At 34.8% G+C, this 23,598-nt stretch overlaps 2 protein-coding genes across 2 annotated transcripts; both read right to left on the bottom strand.

The window, feature by feature from the left end:
• Positions 1-1,200: 1,200 nt before the first annotated feature.
• LOC105255771 (uncharacterized protein K02A2.6-like) lies at positions 1,201-2,148 on the bottom strand. The gene has a single exon (XM_011265257.1). The coding sequence runs from the start codon at positions 2,146-2,148 to the stop codon at positions 1,201-1,203; it is 948 nt and encodes a 315-aa protein (XP_011263559.1).
• On the bottom strand, positions 2,145-4,321 carry LOC105255770 (uncharacterized protein K02A2.6-like). The gene is made up of 2 exons (XM_025406857.1): positions 4,170-4,321; positions 2,145-4,125 (listed from the first exon to the last, which is right to left on the bottom strand). Exons 1-2 carry the CDS (start codon positions 4,319-4,321, stop codon positions 2,145-2,147), a joined length of 2,133 nt encoding a protein of 710 aa, XP_025262642.1.
• Positions 4,322-23,598: the final 19,277 nt, after the last annotated feature.

The raw sequence follows: 23,598 nt of genomic DNA, 5'->3' as shown, positions 1-23,598 counted from the left end.
CGTTGCCGGGACTTGTATCGGATTACAACGCGCGCAAGCATCGAACGATCGGTATGCGACCCGTCGACGTTACCCCCGCGATCGCCGAGAGACTCTTGACTACTGTATATAACCGTGTAAATATCGCGGGTCCGGCGAAATTCAAAGTAGGTGACTCGGTACGCATTAGCAAGTACACTGCGCGACAACGATTCGTTCCTAGGTCCCTCTCGCGAGGCAAGGGGAGCGTAGCTTCTAACCAATCAGCCATTGCCACGCTGCCAGCTGATTGGTCACTTCTATGCTCCCCTTGCCCCGCGAAAGAGGGGTTACGGAACGAATCGTTGTCGCGCAGTGTACAAGATAGTTTTCGAGAAGGGTTACACGCCAAATTGGACAACCGAGGTGTTTAAAATTGTAAAAGTGCAGCATACTAATCCCGTAAGTTATCTACTTGAAGATTATCGCAAAAAACCTATTGCTGGAGCGTTCTACGAGCACGAGTTGCATCGCGCGAATTATCCTGACGAATGTCTCATGGAGAAAGTACTGCGCAGGAGGGGTGACGAGGTTTACGTGAAATGGCTGGGATTTGACAATTCGCACAACTCTTGGATACATAAGGACAATGTGATTTAATTAATCATACAGTGCTTATTTTTCATTTTCAAGAAATGAAAATATATAAAATACTATATGTATTTATATTCTTAATATAAGTATGTAAGATATGCGTTACATAAAAAGAAAATATATGAAATATAAAAAAGACAAAAAAAATCTTTATTAATTGTTATGCTCTTATCCTAGCGGGAAGACCCGCGGAGGGGAAAGGGTGCAATGAGAATACTCCGGTCGTTAAACCCACTATTAAACGTATATTCTGGCAAAAGATTTTCTAATACACATGCTGACTCGTCTATCGCTACTCGGGGTCTGCTCCGTCATTCCTTGTCGTGTCGCGTCATTATCGCTAGATGGCCTGCGAGCCGCGGCGTCAACACCTCCCCTGTTTGACGTTGTTTAGGGAAAATATATGTAATTCCCGTAACGTTCCGGTGGTCGTCGAATTCGCGACGAGGTCCTCGGTGGTAGTCCTCGGATGCCTGTAGTTTCGCCGATACTAGTTGTTGGGGTCTGTGGCGTTTGGACGTCTACTGCTGATGTTGGCGCCTGTATTCCCACCGGGGGTGTCCCCTCCGAGGGTGGAGCAGTCGGTACCTAGAGTTCGAATTCCTCGCATAGAAGATCGAATGGGAGTTGCCCCATGGATTGGTTATTTCCAATTTTGGCGTCTGTTCTGGCGCGCATTTGATTTAAATGCACCCTGCGTATTTTGTCGTCCGATGTGCGTACATTGTACATCACTCGGCCTCTTGGTTCGATGGCGATCGCTGGGGTCCATCTCCATTTGTTCCGGGAGTATGACTTGATATAGATATGTTCTCCTGACTCGTATTTCCTGTCTCTCGTTCCATGTTTCCTGTTGTACCAGGACTGGGCTTTGCTGCTGGTCACGAATTTTGATGGTGTCTGACTGCTTGGTGATTTTAATAGGCTCAGAGTTGTTCTGAGGTTCCGTCCGTACATTAGTTCTGCTGGGGATTTCCCTCTTAGGGCGCTGCTATTTGGAGTGGTACGGTAGTTTGCCAAGAACATTTGAATTTGTTTCCTGTTGACTGTCTCGCTCCCTGCTTTCTTTACGTATCGTTTGAATGTATCTACAAAACTTTCTACTAACCCATTTGATTGTGGGTGGAATGGTGCTGTTCGCACGTGTTGAATGCCGTTTGTCTCACAAAATGTCTTGAAGGTAGTGCCCGTAAATTGCGTACCGTTGTCGCTAACGATAGTTTCCGGCAGTCCGTGGCGTGCAACCAAATCTTCAAGTGTGGACATTACAAAATCGGCGTTTGGACTTCGCGTGTCAATGATTTCCGGCCATTTGCTGTATGCGTCCACTACCAGAAAGCAGTAGGTATTGTTTATTGGGCCTGCAAAGTCGATGTGGATCCTTTTCCACGGTCCTTGTGGCATTGGCCATGGTGTTATTGGAACTCTGACTGGAGTTTTGGCAGCTTCGGCGCAATGTTCACATTCCCGTACATATTGTTGTATGTCGTGATCGATGTTCGGCCAGTATACGAAGCTTCGCGCGATTGATTTCATGCGCTCCATTCCTTATGGAGTCGTTCCAAAACTCGCATTCTGAACTGTTTTGGAATGATTAGGCGGTCGTTCCAGATTAAACATCCGTCGATTATTGATAGTGCCTCCCGGAGTTTGTGGTACTCAGAGTGCTCTCGGCTTGTTTCCTTGAAATTTTTTTTCCATCCTTCGCGAATGTTTTTCATGATCGACTTCAAATTTTTATCTCTTGCTGTAGCGTGCTTTACCATTTTGAATGTGAGAGGTAACGTATCTAGCGCTTGGTGCAATGATTGTTTAATTGATGAGTCCAATTTTACTGTAGCAACGATGCTGTCTTCGTCTGTTGTGTTTCGGTTTATCAACCTGGACAACATGTCGGCGTGCCTAAAATCTGCTGTCTTGACATACTCAATGTTGAAGTCGTAAGCTCTTAATGTTAAAGCCCAGCGCTGGAGTCTGTTAGCCGTATAGACCGGTATGCCCTTGCGTGAGCCGAAGATGGCTAAAAGGGGCTTATGGTCTGTCTGCAGAATAAATTTTCGCCCGAAAATCATTCGGTAGAATTTTGTAACTGCGAAAATTAGAGCGAGGCCCTCCTTCTCTATTTGGCTGTATGATTTCTCGGTTGGCGTTAATGTGCGGGATGCATGGTACACAAGCTTGATTACTCCGCTTGGGAAGCGATGTAAAATACATGCTCCAATGCCCGTGTTTGAAGCGTCGCCTGCTACAATAATTTCCTGCCTCGGATCGTAATGCGTTAGCATGAGATCTGACTGGAGAATGCTCTTGAATTTGTCAAATGACCGTTGACATTCACTGGACCAGTTCCATTCGGAATTTGTCTTCAGAAGCTCATCCAATGGTTTCCGCCATTTGTGTATGTCCTTGATGTATTTGCCGTAGTAATTTACCGCTCGGAGATACGAGCGAAGTGTAGCGGAGTCATGTGGGGCCGGCATGTTTGCAATTGCTTTTGTTCTATCTGCGCGGATTCTCTGTTCATCGATGATTTGACCTAGATATTTGATCTGCTTCATGTAGAATTTACATTTTTGTGGTTTGAGTCGAAATCCGAATTCTCGGATTCGTTGGAGAAGATCTCGCAAGTTTTTGTCGTGGTCTTCTTCGTTTTCATCCGTTACCACTATGTCGTCGATGTATGCCGTTGAGCCCGATAATCCTGCCATCATAGTATCCATGATCTGTTGGAAGCTGGCGGGGGCTGTTTTTACTCCAAATGGCAGTCGGTTGTACAAAAATAAGCCACGGTGCGTATTGATTATTAAGTACCGTCTTGAGTTCTCCTCGATTTCGATCTGCAGAAAGGCATCTGAAAGGTCGAGGTGGCTGAATGTACGTTTGTTTGCTAACTTTGCGAAGATATCCTCTGGCGTTGGCAATGGATACTGATGCGGTTCTAATGCTTGATTGAGTCCTGTTGAGTAGTCACCGCATATACGGACGTCGCCGTTTGCTTTCCTTGTTACTACGATGCGATGGAGTGCCGCCCATTCTGAATATTCGACTGGCGATATGATACCCCATCTTCGAAGGCGGTCCAGTTCTTGATCAATCGTCGGAACTGCGGCGTATGCGACTGGACGCTTTGGTCTGAATACTGGCTTGGCTTCCGGTTTGAGATGCAGCTTGATTTTCGTTTTGTTGCAGTGACCCAGAGTATCGGTGAATACATCGGAAAATTCTGACTGAATTGCCTGAATTCTGTTGTGAGACTGTATCGTTGTACACACCGCGTTGATAGGAACTTCTCCAAGGCCCAACTTGTCGAACCAATCTGTACCTAGGACATTCAAATTTTGGATGAAAACCTTACCTGAATTTATATGATTGTTGCATTGAATGGTGCAATCGAATTCGCCTGATAATTGTAACGGGTTTCCGTTTGCTATGCGGGCGGACTGGGCGGTAGGTAGATATGCTGGTTGATGCAGTTTCTTCCATGTAGGTTCGGATATGATTGTGATGTCCGATCTAATTGTAATTTGACTGGGATCTCGTTAACTCGCATTATGTGCTTCCTTCGCTTTCCGCTAGTGATCTGCTTGACTTGAGACGGCTGGTTTTCTTTAGTAGGCTTAGGGGCCCTACAGTAGCCCTCTTTGTGCCCTTGTTGACCACATTGCTTGCATTTATGGTTTTTGAATCCGCAGTCACGTGAATAGTGCATGGCGCCACAAAATCAACATGGTGTTTTTGGCTTCTTTGATGTATCCGCCTCGTTGGCTTTGTTGTATGACTTTTTGGAGTAAAGTTGTTGAGTTTGCTGCTGCTGTTTTTCCTTCTTATGTGAGACCACGCAGACTGACACGGCATTTTGCGTGCTTGGGGTGCTTACCATGGCGATGTCCTGTTTGAGATTTACTAAGCGTTGGGTTTCCGCGATCAAGTCATGCAGCGTGATGTGTTGTTTGTCAGGGCGGTCCAGCAGTGAAAGGAGTTTTGTTCGGATTTCGACGTCTGTATTCAGCCCACTCACGAACATGAGACATTTGAATTGGTCGGCCGTGATTTGTCCAATTTTGGCGTCTTCACATTGCTTGTTTACGCGAGCTGCATATGCCCTGAAATCCTCGTTAGGTTGTTTAGACAAGGTTATGCAGTTGTAACTTGTATTAAATATAGTTGTCTTTTTACCAAACATTTCGGTTAACTTTTCGACAGTGTGCTTAAATGTGAAATCGCTCGGTTTATCTGGTAGTAAGGTATTCAAGTACTGATCATGGCATGCATTGTTTAACTTGCGCAATAGCAATCTAACCTTTGCAGAATCCGATAGATTTCTCGCGTTCTCCGCGAACAGTGTATGGTATCGTTCGATACATGTGTTGAAAAACATACCTGAAGTGGGGTCGAACTCTCGAATATTTTTGCCCAAGGCCTTCATAAGTGCTGACTCGTCTATCGCTACTCGGGGTCTGCTCCGTCATTCCTTGTCGTGTCGCGTCATTATCGCTAGATGGCCTGCGAGCCGCGGCGTCAACATTAATATTTCTTTTAATAGTATAATACATTGTGTTACACACGCGCAATTGTAAAATATTGTAAGAGAGAGAAAAAGAGATGGATAGCGGGAGAGCGATGAATGATACTTAGAATAAACATATAGGAGTTTCAAGTATCTCATTGGAATGAAAACAATAGATAAGGTCTATGGTAGAGATGAAGGCAGCGAGCGTTTAAGAAATAGAGCAACTGTCAGTATCGAATTGGCCAGTGAAAAGAATCAAGTGAACGTCGAGTGATAATGAACAGAAGATATATAACGTTAAATATACAGGGTGGGGAAAAAGTATGGAAGCAAACAATTATTTCCGAAACTATTCATTTTTCGACAAAATGTCTTAGACATAATTTTTATGGTATGAAAAGATGTATTATGTGGCATAGACGGCATGACCTTGAAATGACCCTTACGAGCTGCATACAAATAACGTAAAAAATTTCAAATGGAACTCGTCAGTTTTTGTTACAGATTCTTGTAGCTGATGTCGAAACGTTTACAAAACACTGCATATGAGCCCCATTCCCTTAAAAACACTTCCAGTTACGAAACAATTCGTATCGACGAAATTGAAAATAGACAGCGTACGTGTGATTACATGAATATGTGTAACGCGACTGAACGTCATTATGAGAGATCAGTACAACAGTAACGATTACTGCAACAAATGGAGAATAACCCGCTTCGATCATTTCTGCCGATACGAAAGACACGCGAAGTTCGTAGAATCAGTTAAGGCGTACATCGAACCGTACTCAAGGAAAGAGATTGCGTGATTCATCCAACCAGTTAAGGTAAGATAAGTGCGATTCATCCAACCAGTTAAGGTAAGATAAGTGCGATTCATCCAACCAGTTAAGACAAGATAAGTGCGATTCATCCAACCAGTTAAGGTAAGATAAGTGCGATTCATCCAACCAGTTAAGACAAGATAAGTTTTTAAGGATAAAATAAATGATAATAATAAATAAGGTAGCGATGATCAAGAAATCAAAAAAATTCTATGAATACTCATAGACAGTGTATCATATGACAACAGGTACAATTACATGTTATTAGTGGACGCAACTGAACGTCATGATGCGAAATCAGTAAGCAATGTCAATGTGCATACAAATTGTTTGTATCACAATTGTTTCGTAACTGGGAGTGTTTTTAAGGGAATGGGGCTCATATGCAGTGTTTTGTAAACGTTTCGACATCAGCTACAAGAATCTGTAACAAAAACTGACGAGTTCCATTTGAAATTTTTTACGTTATTTATATGCAGCTCGTAAGGATCATTTCAAGATCATGCCGTCTATGCCACATAATACATCTTTTCATACCATAAAAATTATGTCTAAGACATTTTGTCGAAAAATGAATAGTTTCGGAAATAATTGTTTGCTTCCATACTTTTTCCCCACCCTGTATATATATATTATAAGAAAAAGAAGGAAAGTAAGAAATAAATATAAAGAAAATAAGTAATAAGAAATAATACAATGTGGATAATTAGATTATTTTCATTTTTTTTTCACACTAGCATGTGCATCCCCATATACCGGCAACCTCAGCCCAATCTATTTCTGCATGGCTTGCAGACATTGAGGTGCGTGAAGACCACGGGGCGTATGATAAATCAGTCACCGTATCCGTTATTAAAATATTGCGCGGATTGCTTTTCGCCAAATTCATGGCTTTTTCATCGCGAGATGGCAAAACCATTCAGTCGACACGAACTTAGTCAAGAACCTTATACCATCGAGCGCTGTCAAAGACGGGAATATGAAGGAAGGTGCTAACGGAGGTGCAACCCATCACCGATTGCGAACAATGTTTTCGAACATACAGAAGTGTATATAATTTATTGACCAAAACATATAAAATCAATCATTTAGGCTATTTACATTACGACTTGATGACTGATGATCTAAATTTTATATTACCTGTTCCTAGTGAAAACATGGACGAGGAGCGCGAAAATATGTTAGAACATACAATTATATTATCACCGTACTTATATTAATTATATTATCATCGTAATTATATTAATTATATTATCACATATACATATTATTACATATACATATTATCATACTATTATATTATCATTCTATATTCTATATTATATTATATATTATGTTATTCTTTTAACAGTAAAATACATTTTATATTTTATATTTTATATTTTACATTTTATATTTTACATTACATATTACAATGGTATCCTATAATGTCCCCACGGTAATATATCTATGGTTTCGGGTACGATATACCGCTTATCGTCGTACGGACTCAAAGCAATTTTCGTCTCGCGGACGGTATACACTTTGTGCAGTTTAGATCGTATACACGACTGCTCGTCATTTCGATCTCTTCGTTTAAACACCGCGTGTAATCTTCGAAGGTTATCGTTCTCGCGACAACGTTGCTCTTGACACCTTTAACTTTCTTCGTGTCTTTCTTTCCGTCCACTCGTAACGCGTACATCTTTGCCCTGAGCCCGAGGAATTCGGTCATTATCGCACCGTTATTTTCGTCCTTCATCAGACCCGGCACTTTTTTTATTTACCAGCGATATATCGTACGCATTGTCCACCGCATAATCGCTCGTGTCAAATCTGGCGATATCGCGCTTCATGTTCTCATAGACATCCGCATATTCAATGTGATATATGAGACTGTCTGTGTCAGTGTACATGATCTTACATTTGTCGCGATACAGAGGATATATGTACTCGTGATGAAATTCGTACAGACACGTCTTGGATATGTCAAGTATGCACATACCCGTAAATCGGTTTGTAAAATTTCACCTCGAGTTTACGCAATTCTACCGCAATCAGATTTTCCGAAAAAACGCTTCTGCTATGGAAATTCGGTTTCGCTTCCGCGCCGAACCGACCGTCCCATTTTGTTAATAATTTTACATAGACCCGATTACACACATTTTCCATCGTTTTGCCAAACACCGCGTTGTTCATTAATTTATATAAATTTTTCTCGAAATCGTTTTTCGCGAGTGTTCTGAAATGTGTATTTAATTCTATGTAATTTTGAAGCCACTGAGATTGAGAAAACTGTAAAAATTCTATGTATTTTTGTCACACGAAAGCCGTGACGCGTACACTGCTGTAGGTTACGGTAGTGTATCACGTAACGCTTCTTATCGTACAACGTTGCGAGGAGCTTGTCTTGCCGCTTGCCGGGCGGCTTGTCGCGTGTCGGACAAAACGGTAGGTCGGTGTGCGTATCATGAAGATGTTGCGAGTACTCGAGATCGACTTCGAGGATATACCCCGTGGGTGAATCTAACGCTATTGATAATGCGTTAAAATTCGACGCGTCGTCGACCCATCGAAAATCGGCGTTTCTTCCGAGAAAAAAATTACGGAGGACGATTCAGGGAGGCACCATTTGTTTATATTGTTTATAAATGTGCATGCTGTGTAATCCAATGCGAGAGAGAGAGATATGGATACTTCGAACGGGGAAAGAATCTACAATTACTTATATCGGGGGTGTACCAGGAAGAGATTAAGAATGTTGAACGTATGTCGTTGTGCAATCGCTACACTAGTGTGACCCTTCGAAGCATAGAAAAAAACCATGGATCAATCAGTCGTCTCCGAGTTCTGATCGAGAGAAGAAGAATATTACGAATATTAAAAGATATATAATGAAGAGGAGTCTGCGACAGTAGAATACTATTTCGTTGTTCTTTTCATTAGACTTGTGTTTCGTTGATCTCCTATTATGGCTGAAAAAAACGTTTCTATCATCGGCAATGAAGATATCGATGATTGGATTGCTTCAGAGGTGGAAACAATTGAGCTTGAGAGAAAGAGGAGAAAACTAGTGTTGAAGAATTACTTAAGTATAAGCGGGAACAACTTTTGAAGAAGAATCTGGAAACATCAATTGTTCAGTTGATAAGAAGTCGAGAGCTCGGCTTGAAAAATCCCCGCATAATTTCATTGACAGGATTTTTCAAATCTCGAAAATATTGGGCGAACTCGGTTGACAATTGTAGCACAAGTTGGTGCAGGTATAGAGAAGAAGATCCTAATGATATCACACTGCAGTAAAATGTTACGGAAATAGACTACGTGAACAACTTGAACAACTTGAATTATATGAAGACATAAAAAAACTCGAAGAAGCTGAGCATGAGAATAGGCTACGGTAAGACTTGGAAGATTTGAAGGTAAAAATATTTTTGTAATAATGTGTAATAAATTTGAAACATTTACAATTATTGTGTTTAATTTCAGAGTTTACGAGAGTATATGAATGGTCGACGAGAAGACCAGGAGCGACCCCTCAGCCCAACACATTGCCTCTTAGTCTTCCAGGAGCGGCCTCCCCCTAGCCCCCATCCCCGCCCCCAATATTATTAAATTTTATTATTATTTTTGGGCATCCTATATAACGGATTAAATTTTATATTCTATATTTTTTTCTTATTATTTTATACTTATTATTTTGTTAGTCATACACATTTTATTAAATTTTATATTTTTTAATTTAAAAATGTATTGATTTACGCGCCTTTCCTTGCGTTCCCTTTCACTATCTCCCTCGCACGCTTTCAACAAGCATCAACTCGTCGATTGCGAGCTGGCGGCTTTAGCTTTTAGTCCATATAATATGTAAGACGAAAAAAAAATATGTAAAAACATAAATAAAGAGTTTTAAGTTTACTATATCATTGTGTACTTTCTTTGCGTTTGCCCATCCCAGCTTTCATGCATAGCTCCTTGCGAGAGAGAGTTATCATGAGAGAGAGATAAGGATACGTCGAACGGGAAAAAAAATCTACAATTACTTATATCGGGGTTGAAGGATATACCGCGAAAGCGCAAAGCAGCCGAACATCGGCGCTGATATACGAGCGGCGGAAGCAAGGGTGCAAAGCAACCGAACATCGGTGCTGATGTACATTGCATTCCTTCCGAGAAAAAACATGCGAGATGATTCTAAGGTGTTTATATTGTTTATCAACCGGGCATGTAATACAATATTGCTTATACTTTCGATAAACATATGGGACCGCGCATACTTTTTTACGAGGTGTTTACGGCGATATGGCAATAATGCCACATCTCTATTATACGATCTCGTACCGCGATCTCGCTGCCTTGTCACAAAGAGTTCGGCAGTGCGCGAATCAAGAAGTCAAAAGTGCAGAATCAGTCATCAAAAGTAAATAATCAGTTGTCAAAAGTGAAGAAGAAGTGAATTTTTTTTCATTATTCTTGTGTATTTTATAAAATGGCTGAAGAAAATATTATTATAATTAATGATGACGATGATGATGTTATGATCATCGATGATGACGATGTGATGATCATCGAAAATAATAATGTAATGATCATCGAAAATAATGTAATGAATGTTGACGAAGATGACGAAGATGACGTTGATATTGAAGTAGAACCTTTGGCTGATAGTGATTACGAAAGTGTCAATAGTGACGATAGTGATGAACTATTACAAATGAAAGAACAAAATTTAGACTTACCAGAAATATTGACATTGAACGATACAATAAAAATATGCTGCATATCGTTCTATTATGTGGAATATGGACAGAAATATTGTGCGGAATGCTTCCTGAGACTATCGTTTTTATTTCTAGAAACTAGTGCTGTACGGGAACATCGCTGCACAAATTATCAACATTTAACTAATATATCCTGCAAAGAGTGCAGGAAATCATTGAATCAAATATTACCGTGCGACATGTGCCCCATGTACACAAATTAAAACATTGTAAATACTATTTTTTTAAATCTTAAGTCTCTTTAACTACGCTTGTATTAATTCAATATCTTTTTTCTGTTACAGGAGCAGCCATCCCCCAGACCCGGCGCACCTCCCCCCCCCCCAATTATATATTTTATTTTATATTTTTTATATTTTATATTTTAAAATTTTATTATAATTTTAATTTTAAATACACATACACACACACACACATAAATATGTATAATATACACACACACACATTTTAAAATAAATTTTATATATATTTTAAAATAAATTTTATATATATTTTAATTTAAAAAAAAAATCTACTTATTTTGCATGCCTCTCCTTGCGTTCCCATCTCTGCATCTCTCTCATGCGTTATTCTAAGTCTCGCGCTAGTTATAAGTCTCTCTCTCTCTCTCTCGCGCTAGTTGTAAGCCTCGTTCGACATCATCGTTGCGCTAATTGTAAGTCTCGCACCATCGCTCCCTCTCCCTCGCACGCGTTGTTCTCGTGCCATCGCTCCCTCTCCCTCGCACGCGTTGTTCTCGCGCCATCGCTCCCTCTTCCTCGCACGCGTTGCCATTCAAAGAAATGCTGCTGTTTATATTATTTATAAACCGAACATGTTTGTAGGCAATATTGTTTATCAATCGGGCATGTAATACGATATTGCAATAAAACATCTGACATGCGTCTTCTCCGAAATCCCCTCCGTCCCGCGTGACGTCATTCCCCCGCGTCTCCGTAATCCCCCGCGCGCCTCACCCTCCCTGAGAGGACCTGAGTTAGAACTCTCCCTATATCACTACTTACATACACGAATTTAGAATTCATGTATGTGAAGATATCCAGATTTGACACTTTAGATTGTTTTTTGAAGATTTCAACGCCAGGTGATGTTTCAAATAATATTATTAATTTAGGATGTTCGGTACGAGTTAAGGTATATCTACAGGTAAGATATTTTCCGCGGCTGGTTAATGCGAATATAGTGTTTTGTGCAGTTAATGAATACTTGTGACTGCTGATTCATGCTATCAATTATTCTGTCAGCATATCCTTCATACAATATGCCGTAGCTAAAATTTGCAAGTATCAGCTGGTACAGGATCCCAGAAAGTATCTCCTCCTTCAATATCTAAGCAACTTGTAGCGCTAAGCTCGCACGCCACTCCTGATCTGAGATATACTTTGTTAGTGTTTATTTTTACGTCAGCAATATAATCTTGTAGAGTAATTTTAATACTACCCAATACAATGACATCCACCCATGTTCCATATGGATCAGAATACGCTCCTCCGGAGCACACTCCTTCTGAGTCAACGTGACCTGCTAATATTATAGAACGTGTCAGAGTTTGATTTGATTTCAATCCGGTTATATAGGTTCCTGCTAATTCATAAGTGCCATAACCCAAGTAGCAAAATGACGTCATAATGACGGTTAATTTTGGTCATAAAATGACCAATTAGACGTCCTAAATTAGGTCTCATAAGAAAAATGAAAATGACCGAAAATGACGTCGATATGTCACATCCATGGGACGTCATTTTCTGACGTCCTATTGACGGCAAAAATAGGACCAATATATGACTTAATTAATAAAATTGTTGGCGTTTCCAAACAGTCAGATTTGATCGATCCAGGATAGTTTATTAGACATCATTGATCAATCACAGCCATTCTTCTGAAGAATGTAACCATATATTCTTCAGAAGAATGGTTGTGATTGATCAATGACATCTAGTAAACTACTCTGGGTCGATCAAATACGAACATTCAAAAACGCCATTTGATATTTTTTAACAATATATAACAGTTTTAGAAATCTTCTTGATAGTTTGATAGATAACAAGATCACTATATGAATAGTTATCATAAAATATGTTAGAAGGATATTTTTATTCTTAATATGTTTTATATGATAATTATTTCATGCATTGGTCATGTTATAACTATCAAAAAGATGTTCAAAAAACTGATATTATATAGATTATTAAGACATTTTTCCTACAGATAAAGCATAACATGTACTTATTGTTTTATTTAATCATTGTAAAGATTTTATATTTTTTAATAAAAGAACATTTCGTTTTTTACAGATAACTCATTTTAATAAAAAAGATTTATACAAAAGATAAATAAAATCATTTATTTTAGTAAATAATTCTATTACTTTTGACAAAATAATTGACAAATCTTTTCTTTTTACTTTTATCATACTAACATCACATATATATTACGTTGTAATTATAATGTACGCAAATGTTTAACAAAAATTATTATAAGCGAATTCAACTGCGGTTTGATGACTATTTATATTAGATAAATATCTTACAAATCAATATTTAAAAATTTATCAATATTATATCTTACAAATCAATATTATATCTTACAAATCAATATTATATCTTATAAATCAATATTTATCAATATTTAAAAAAAAATAACAATATTTATAAAGAAAAAAAAATATTTATGATAAAATACATAAGCATATTTAATACAAAATAGAAACATAATTTATAAAGAGAAAATATATTTATAGATAATAATTATAGAAAATATATTTATTGAAAGGATGCGCGTTATTACTTGAAACATAATATTTAAATTCTAATCTTAAACTATATAATCTTATAGACTATTCAGATAAAATAAAAATAAAGTCATGAAATCTCTTTGAAATATATAATTACAAAAACGTAATATAAAATGAAAATTTTGTTTGTAGTAGATATACGAAAAATTAGGAAAAATATTTATAAAATATACTTGGAAATATTAGTGAGATACTAGGAAAAATTAAATGCAAAAAATTTGATTTATTGTTATAGACTATAATAATTGTGTAATATTTGATTAATACTGAGATCTAAAATATTATATGGAGAATATTATTTGAATATTTCTAATTTATTAAGTAGTTAAAATAATTTATTTAATTTCTAATTTATTAAGTGTTAAGCAGTTAAATAAATAAAAAATAAATTTATTCATTCAATTTCATGGATTAAAGGAAAAGAAACCCAAAAATTATTTTCATCAGGAAGAACTATACATTTTGCTATAACATCCTCAAACTGAACTATTACAAATTCATTTGACAAATCTTTTACACGAAATATATCTGTAAGTTTCGAGTTATAGGGATATATATAATATGGATAATAAGATGAAAATTGTTTTCCATACAAAAATAGAATGTTATCATGGCGTCTAAGTAAAATATTATGAACTTGTATCATTTTTTTTCCTTTTAGATAACAATAACAATCTGCACTACGATATTGCCACACACAGACAATTAAATTTTTATATTTTATTTTCTTAAACATTTTATATTTATAAAGATTATTATCAGGAAATGGTTCTGAATTGTGTTCTAAAAAAAGCAAAAGAATATTATCAATTTCATGGTGCAAAATGTTATCTTGATTGGAAACATCAATTTCTTTTAACCGCCTAAAAATTTGTTCTAATGGTTTATGAGGAGATCTAACTAAATTTTTGAGACTACTTAAATAATTTTCGAAAGGGAATGCTGAATAGTTATCTAGTGGTCCAAACTTCTCAACCTCATTGCTTAAATGACACAAAATATGAACATTGTAAATAAGAAATTGAGAGCCATAAATGTTCTCACAGTGTTTTATAAACATTATTAATAGCTCATTAGCTAACTGAGTACTTAATTTATTAATATATTTTTCTGAAGACAATATAAAAATGCTGCAATGAAATGAAAGAAAATTTTCATATAATGCAATAGGTAGGATGTCTTTCAATGCTAAAGGACCTAAATAAATAAGAAACATTTTAAATTCTGTAGCTTTCCAACGTGCAAACTCAGTCAATCTATGAGATTTTCTATTAAATTCAACAGGAATGAATTTTCTGTAATAAATTAATCTCTCGGATATTAGATTTATTAAACGACCAGGCAAGCGTATCTTTAAATTACCACACATCCAAATATTTAAAAGTTTTCTCATAACACCTAAGCATACAGCATGCATATAATCAATTGGAAAATTGGTCACTAAATCAATTGGAAGTTTTGAAAGAGGAGAAATACCTGTATGATGATCTTCATCAATAAATAATTGAAAATCTAAATCTGTTCTTCTTGAAGCTGAGACACTTTTATAGATAATTCTATTTTGAACATATTCTCCAGTTTCTACACATTTATCGCAAAATGAATAACCGCCATGTGACTTTATACATTTTATGTAGGCTCTAGCTGGAGCATCACAAATAAAACTATGAACTTTTACAGTATATAATTTATTTTCAAATAAAAATCCTTCGTGTAATAATTGAAATAATTCATTTACAAAGTCTTCTAAGAAAATATCAATTAGTGAAGGTTTAGAATCACCACAGTACATAGCAATGACAAAAGGATTTTCTTTAGGATAATTTTTTATCAAGCCTAAAATTGGCCATAATTGAATATTTGAGCTTTTAAAAAGGGGAAGTCCATCTATATTGAAACTAATTTCTATTTCATTGTTTAATAACTGTAATGGCGTATATCGAGAAATAAATTGTTTCAGTGGCTGTAATAAGCCCATATAACATAATTCTCCTTTCTCTAATTGCCGACTTGGCATAGATAAATTTGTTTTTAATAGAGTACGACTATCTAATGGTAATTTTTTATGGAAAAAGATTAGAATTTTTAAAAGCTTATTAAGGGCAGTTTGAGGAATTTTATATTGAACAGCCCAATGCCTCAATTGAAAGAACAAATTTTCTTCGATATTATTTTGAGATAAAGCAAGTGTATCTTCAATTAAAGATTTCAGTAGCAAATTATTAAATGGTTTGTTTTCATTAATAAGATCTTGATTTACACAGTCATGAGTTTCACTAATACTAATGATATCATTTAAGTTGTGATTAAAATTAATAGCGGAACTATCTTGGATTTTTGCTTTTTTAATTCCTATATTATTTGTATTTAAATCGTGAATTCGATTCTATCAATATCATCAATGTCACGTTCATGTTTTTTTTTATTTGTCTGTATATTTTGACTGACCTTTTTTTCCTGATGTATCTCTTTCCAAGTATTTCGTATATCTACTGCACTTCGTCGGTATAATTGGCGAGTACTTACAATATTCTTTTTTTTATATTCAATTTTTCCAGTCATTTTTTAATTTTTTTCCTTATCAGAATAAAAATTAATTGTCTATTCTATTATTATTATTTTTGTCATCCTGCTTCTTTCTTTTCATTTGATTTTTCTGTCTGTCAGGAGCGTGCTTTAGCCAAATCTTAATATCATCCTCTATTTCCTTGTTAGTCTGGAGATGTGAGGGGGGGCAAGTTTGAAATCTTAAATGGGAACCCCTATTTTTTATTGCATATTCCTGTAGCTTATCTCGAGAGCTTTCCAAAACACTATAATTAAGTACCTTTTTATTAAGTATTTTTTGAGTTATAAGGCTTGAAATAATTTCTTAATTTTACATAAACCATAAAATATCTAGTAAACCATTCATTTTTCGATTATCTTACCTTCATACTTTTATGTACAAAATAATGAGAGGAGTCAATTGGTGTAAAGAAAACACATAGTTGTTTCTAAGAAAAAATATGTAATTTGCAATTAACAATTCCATATTTTTTCTTAAAAACAACTGTATGTTTTCTTTACACCAATTGATTCCTCTCATTATTTTGTACATAAAAGTATGAAGGTAAGATAATCGAAAAATGAATGGTTTACTAGATATTTTATGGTTTATGTAAAATTAAGAAATTATTTCAAGCCTTATAACTCAAAAAATACTTAATAAAAAGGTACTTAATTATAGTGTTTTGGAAAGCTCTCGAGATAAGCTACAGGAATATGCAATAAAAAATAGGGGTTCCCATTTAAGATTTCAAACTTGCCCCCCCTCACCGCCCAGGGGGAGGGGTGATTTTAACGTCATTGTACGTCCCCCTCGAAATGACGAAATTTTGATTCTAACCATTTTTTCGTAGTGTGCTTATTTTTCGAGTTATTTGGCTGCCTAAGTTAAAATGGGTCCCTGTATATATACAGGGTGTACCTCCTAGAAGTGGCCACCCCCTTTTATCTTTTAAACGAAAAGAGATAGACCATAACAAATATATATGAAATTAAATGACTTTAACTGAACTTTATTGTGAGCATAGTGGTTGATTACAAAATTTATCTGTATTAAAGAACGGAGAGATATGTATAATTTTTTTATAATAATGTAGATATTTTAATATAATAAAAGTTGTAGCGCTATTTGAAACGAATATAACGATGTATGATTTAATGTAAATATTTTACATATTATACGAGATTTTCCGGCTTGAAATATCGCGGGCGACGTCCACCATTTCATTTTCGGCCCTGCGATATAGCCAATTTCTGACTGAGTATCATGATTAAATGACAACATGACATATGTCAACCTCTAATGCACGAGTCAGAAGTTAGCTATATCGCAGGGCCGAAAATGAAATGGTGGACGTCGCCCGCGATATTTCAAGCCGGAAAATCTCGTATAATATGTAAAATATTTACATTAAATCACGCATCGTTATATTCGTTTCAAACAGCGCTACAACTTTTATTATATCAAAGTATCTACATTATTATAAAAAAATTATATATGTCTCTCCGTTCTTTAATACAGATAAATTTTGTAATCAACCACTATGCTCACAATAAAGTTCAGTTAAAACCATTTAATTTCATATATATTTGTTATGGTCTATTTCTTTTACTTTAAAAGATAAAAGGGGCCACTTCTAGGAGGTACACCCTGTATATATACAGGGTGTCCGTCGATTTTCGACCAAAATGAAATAAATAAGTAGATTGGCTCGAATTAAGAAGGAATGACCTGTATTGTTTTGGGATTGTCGCAATAATTAACGAAATATTAAATAAAAAAGATCGGCCAATCTGCGTGAGTAAAAGCGCGCGGCGACGAGAATCGTCCCACCGTAATCCGATACTACGTGCGCGGCGAAGCGGTGGGCGGGTCGCTCTCCGAGACATGATGATGGTTTGCGATATATCGCAATATCGCGCCGAAAAATGACCCGTCCCCCCTTTTCGTGGGGAGAAAATGATGCGCTATCATTTCCACATCACCTTGCGGTAGATAGCATGGTGCGCTTTTTTTATAGTGGTTTCCCCCATAGCCTATTCCACTCTCAATTTAAAAATTATTCAAAATGCCATTTACTATACGCTGAATATATCGTAAATGTAAAAAATTAATGGACAGTATCTTTACAAAAATTGATTCGTGGTTGAAAATCCCTCGATAAAATGTATTGCACATGTTGATAATATGATACGATGATAAAATTCTTCAAGAATCCTTTCTTCATCTCGTACACGAAGACGCACTGCTGGACCGGTTATCCCGATATTATGCATGACACTCAGTTTCACATAATTATTGCACAACACGTAAAATTGTACGGCCACTTGGTTTTCGCCCGAGAAATGATTCCATGTAAATTGCGGCCGCATGATAAGTATTTTCTCCCGCTAGTCCGTATGCCACAATCATATCCGTATATTCCTGCAGAGTACACTTCATTTTCTCTGTTAATTTACTACGCAAACACAAGATTTTTATTAAAACGTCTTAGCTCTCGCACGCTGTTACCAGACTGCGTACGCCAACAGCACGCAACTACAGCTGACAGCTAAGCGGACATGCGAGTGTAAGTGTACGTGTGAGTTCGACGCCTGCGCACTATGATTACACTCGCATGTCCGCTCAGCTGTAGTTGCGTGCTGCTGGCGCAGTCTGGCAACAACGTGCGAGAGCTAAGACGCTTAGTAAAAATCTTATGTTCGCGCAGTTAATTACCAGTGAAAATGAAGTATACTCCGCAGGAATATACGGACATGATTGTGGTATACGGGCTAGCGGGAGAAAATACTCATCGCGCGGCCGCAATTTACGCGGAACGATTTCCCGGGCGTGCACAAAAACCAAGTGGACGTACAATTTTACGTGTTGTGCAGCAATTACGTACTGGGTGTCTTGTGCATAATGTCGAGATAACCGGTTCAGGAATGCGTCTTCATGTACGAGATGAAGAAAGAATTCTTGAAGAATTTTATCATCGTATCACATTATCAACGTGTGCAATACATTTTATCGAGGGATTTTCAACCACGAATCAATTTTTGTAAAGGTACTGTCCATTAATTTTTTACATTTACGATATATTCAGCGTATAGTAAATGGCATTTTGAATAATTTTTAAATTGAGAGTGGAATAGGCCTATGGGGGAAACCACTATAAAAAAGCGCACCATGCTATCTACCGCAAGGTGGTGTGGAAATGATAGCGCATCATTTTCTCGCCACGAAAAGGGGGGACGGGTCATTTTTCGGCGCGGTATTGCGATATATCGCAAACCACCATCATGTCTCGGAGAGCGACCCGCCCACCGCTTCGCCGCGCTCGTAGTATCGGATTACGGTGGGACGACTCTCGTCGCCGCGCGCTTTTACTCACGCAGATTGGCCGATCTTTTTTATTTAATATTTCGTTAATTATTGCGACAATCCCAAAACAATACAGGTCTTTCCTTCTTAATTCGAGCCAATCTACTTATTTATTTCATTAAGGTCGAAAATTGACGGACACCCTGTATAAATATATATATATATATATATATATATATATATATATACATACATATAGGGTGGCTCACGTAAAGTGTTACAAATTTATATTTCGGAAACGAAGCAATTTATAGAAAAATGTTTCAAACAAAAGTTGTATGGTTTCAAGGGGGACATAAGAGGATGCCATAGTTTGATCTTGAAGAGTCATCTGAAGATCAAGTGAAGGTCGCCTCCAACTTTTTAAATGGGACACTATATGCTTTTGCTAAAATATTTAAATCTACATATATACAGGATCTACATATGCTAAAATATTTAAATCCACATATATACAGGATCTACATATGCTAAAATATTTAAATCTACATATATACAGGATATAATTGAAAAAGTGCCCGGAGCAAATAGTGTTATTCCTGATTAAAAATCGAGTCGAAAAGTCCTAAGCTATATTTTTTTCTATAATGCTTAATAAAGCGATAATTATTGAGTAAAGTTGCGCCAATAAGCACCGACCTTTAAACGGGCGCACGTCAGTGACGTCCGTTTAAAGGTCGACTACCAGGCGCCGCGCGCCTGGTAGTGTGCGTGAGCTCTCCGCCGTTTCAGCGCTATGTTATACCGCTATTCTGCAATATTCTTATGCGTATAATAATATAAAAAACTTTAATTTGCATTAAAAATCATATTTCTTCCGTTAAAAGCGTTTCCTTAAAAAAATTTTGACAAGGAGGCTAAAGGTCGATGCTTATTGGTGCAACTTTACTCCGTGGGCTTTTTCAGTTACACCCTGTATATGTGTAGATTTAAATATTTTAGAACCGCAACATTATTGTAAAAACCCAGTCAGAATTAAAATTTTAAGGCTAGGTTTCCTCCATCCATCTTGACTGATGATTCCGGCACTATTGTACACCCACGAAATTTATTAATATACACACATGCACATACTCTCTCACATGCACACTTTAAGTATATCATGAAGTTATTTCAAGTCTTGTAAATTCCTATGAATGTATTGACGTCTCATTAAGTACTTTTAAATAAAATATCAATTTTATGATTAAATTACTATTTTTGAATAAAATATCAATTTTATGATTAAATTACTACTCTCTAACCCTCTCTCTTCCCTGAATCCCAAGATCGCACAAGATCCCGTCCCGAGTACAACCGATTAAGTTTCTTTACCAAAAAAGGATCGCCAAGTGGATAGGCCTTCACAGAATTGAAGAGACCATTTCCCTAATAAGTGTATCACGGAGTAAGTAGATTGCATTCTTCCAGATGGGATTCCATTTATTAAAGGGCCTAGATGTAACAATATAATAAAAATTAAAGAATTAGATTTACAATATTTTTTTAGAACATAATATTAATAAAACAAGCTTAAAAGATAGAATTAATAATTAAAAATATCTTAATATTTATATAATATTTATACTTTTTATTTGTATAATACTTTTCTATTTTATTGAACATTTGATTGAAACGAGCATTGTCAGCTAATCTTTAGTTTAAACATTATATTTATATATTTATTTGGGATAATTAAAAAAATCGTTATTCGTGAATGTACGAATACATACGAATAATAGAAAAGTGTTTATTGAGCATAGACTTATATATATACATTATGATGATAATAATAATTACTAATAACAAAGTGTATATGATAATAATTAATGATACAGACTTCTGTAATGGATAAAAAGTTACGTAAGTGTTATTTTACGAACTTCTTTGATTTGTATTGGTTTGACTAGTATATTAAAAGCATATATAGATGTTAATTGTCATGTTAATTATCATAAAAAAATTAAAGCATATCTACGCCATAATCACGTTATATAAGGTATGTAGTGTATTAAAAATGTGTTAAATAAATAAATTAAATACAAAAAAATGTACATTTATAAGTTGCTAATTATTACTATATGTATATAACGAGTGCTCTAATTATATAAAAAACGGTTAAAAAAATGCAAGGCTGATCTGTACGAACTCTCTGTAGCAAAATATTTTTAACATTATTTTTGTAAATAAAAAAATCGTCAATATTTTTAGTAAATTTAAAAAATCCTCGATATTTCTTACAAATATAAAAACTATCACTATTTATTTATATTTTCTAATTTTGTATAGCCAATTATTATTATTGTTATTATCATTATTATTATTATTATTATTATTATTATTATAAATATTATTACGATTCTTTATTTCGTAATTTTGTTGAGACACATATGGTATAAGCTACATATTTATACACACAGCCTTGTAGATCCAAATCAGCCTAGCAAATTTTTTTGCAGAAAAAAGCAAGGAATCACATGTCAAAAATATTAATAAAAATATGTATACAACTTGTAGTAATAAATACATGAAATTTCCTTAATAATATAGATTGCTTATTTTGTTAGATTTCACGACTCTTGTAGAAAGTACTTAAAATAGAAACCCTAAAAGCTACTTTTCTTCGTTCTTTCTTTCTTTGCATCTTCGTGCACATGCGAAGAAATTTTCCTATTGATTTTTTTGTCACTCAATGTTATTTAGAAAACGTATAGCGCGATTTATGTGTTTTTCAAATATATATATATATATATATATATATATATATATACATATATATATGAAAGATACACACACACACATACATATGTATGTGTATATATATAAAATATAACATTTGTAGAAGTTGGGTCTCAAATTCAGAGATCAGCATATTATTAATATATATCAAAAGATTGTACATATCATAATATTATATATATTTTTTCATTACATTTTCTTTTTAATTCAGAAAAGCAACTTTTTTAAAAAAGTTTTAAATTCCTCAATTTTCTTCTATATGTATGATTAGAAAAAAATAAACGAATTACATCGAATTAAGAACAAATAAAAAATATAAAATTAATAAAAAAATTTTACTTTTTTATATTATTTTTATACTGATAAAGAAATGAAAATTTCGTTGATCAAAGTTCTTCATTGCAGTTACATAAAATAGAACATAAAATAGTATAGATTACTAAGTGTATTGAAGACTTTTTATCATTTTGAAAATCGTGAATGTAAATGAAATAGTTTAGTTCAGTTTAATGTAGCAATTAGTTTAGTAAATGTAATAATAAATAATAAATAATAATGCGTAATTCAAGCTACCCGTGTGCTACATTTCTAAAAAAATAGACGTTATAATAATTAGACTGAATTTATAATTTATATTAATTTGTGAAACAAATTTTTTATATATTCTATCAATTTGTATAATCGGATGTGCATAATAAAATACGAATAAATATATATAATTCCTTATTTTTGATAGTATAATATGTTTGCAATAAAAAACCTGGAATCATAAAAATTTTAGAAATTAATCATAAAAATATTTAAAAAATTCTTTTATAAATTTAAAACAAATAAAAAAGCGAAATATAAAAATTTTTAAAGTTATATGATAGTTTCTTATAAGAAAAATAAAACTTTTATAATTTGATGTACACACAAAATCTTATATAATTTAATTATTAATTGTTGAAAATTAATCATAATAGTTTAATTTAATTAAACAAATATTAATTAATTATCAGTAAATAGTGAGTAACAATAATTTTATCATAATTAATGAGATAAAAAATTTATTTTAATTATTAATTAATAAGATAAATATATTATTGAACTTTTATTTAATTGATTTGTTAAATTATTTATTATTTTTTTCTCTGATCTCTTGATATGAGTTCCACTTCATTTGAAAGGGCTTCGCTTTGAAAAAGCAATATTCTTCTTTTTTTTATTATAAATGTTCACGAGACACTGAATACTGTGAATAAATATAATACGACTTTTTGCGATACACTGTATATATGTCGTGCGCATGACCACGATCGTATACACGCTTTAAAATTATCATTTTTTTTCACACATCCACTTATGAAAATTTTCATTTTTTTTGTCTTGTTAGAAAAGTATTACATTTGATACAATATAATTCTAATTAATTGCGTCAAATCAATTGATAAATATATATTTAATCGTAGAGAATAATTTTTTTT

The sequence above is a fragment of the Camponotus floridanus genome, unplaced genomic scaffold (genome assembly GCF_003227725.1).
Source record: "Camponotus floridanus strain SB8 unplaced genomic scaffold, Cflo_v7.5 scaffold159, whole genome shotgun sequence".
NCBI lineage: Eukaryota > Metazoa > Arthropoda > Insecta > Hymenoptera > Formicidae > Camponotus > Camponotus floridanus.
The sequence above is the reverse complement of the archived record's forward strand: the minus strand, read 5'-3'. Positions and strand labels throughout refer to the sequence as shown.

What these genes read in the sequence shown, in the direction of transcription:
- LOC105255771 (XM_011265257.1), bottom strand. Translation starts at nt 2,148, where the DNA reads ATGAAATCAATCGCGCGAAGCTTCGTATACTGGCCGAACATCGATCAC.
- LOC105255770 (XM_025406857.1), bottom strand. Translation starts at nt 4,321, where the DNA reads ATGCACTATTCACGTGACTGCGGATTCAAAAACCATAAATGCAAGCAA. An exon ending in ACTAGCGGAAAGCGAAGGAA is followed by an intron (nt 4,126 to 4,169) that starts GCACATAATGCG and finishes AATTACAATTAG; the next exon opens with ATCGGACATCACAATCATAT.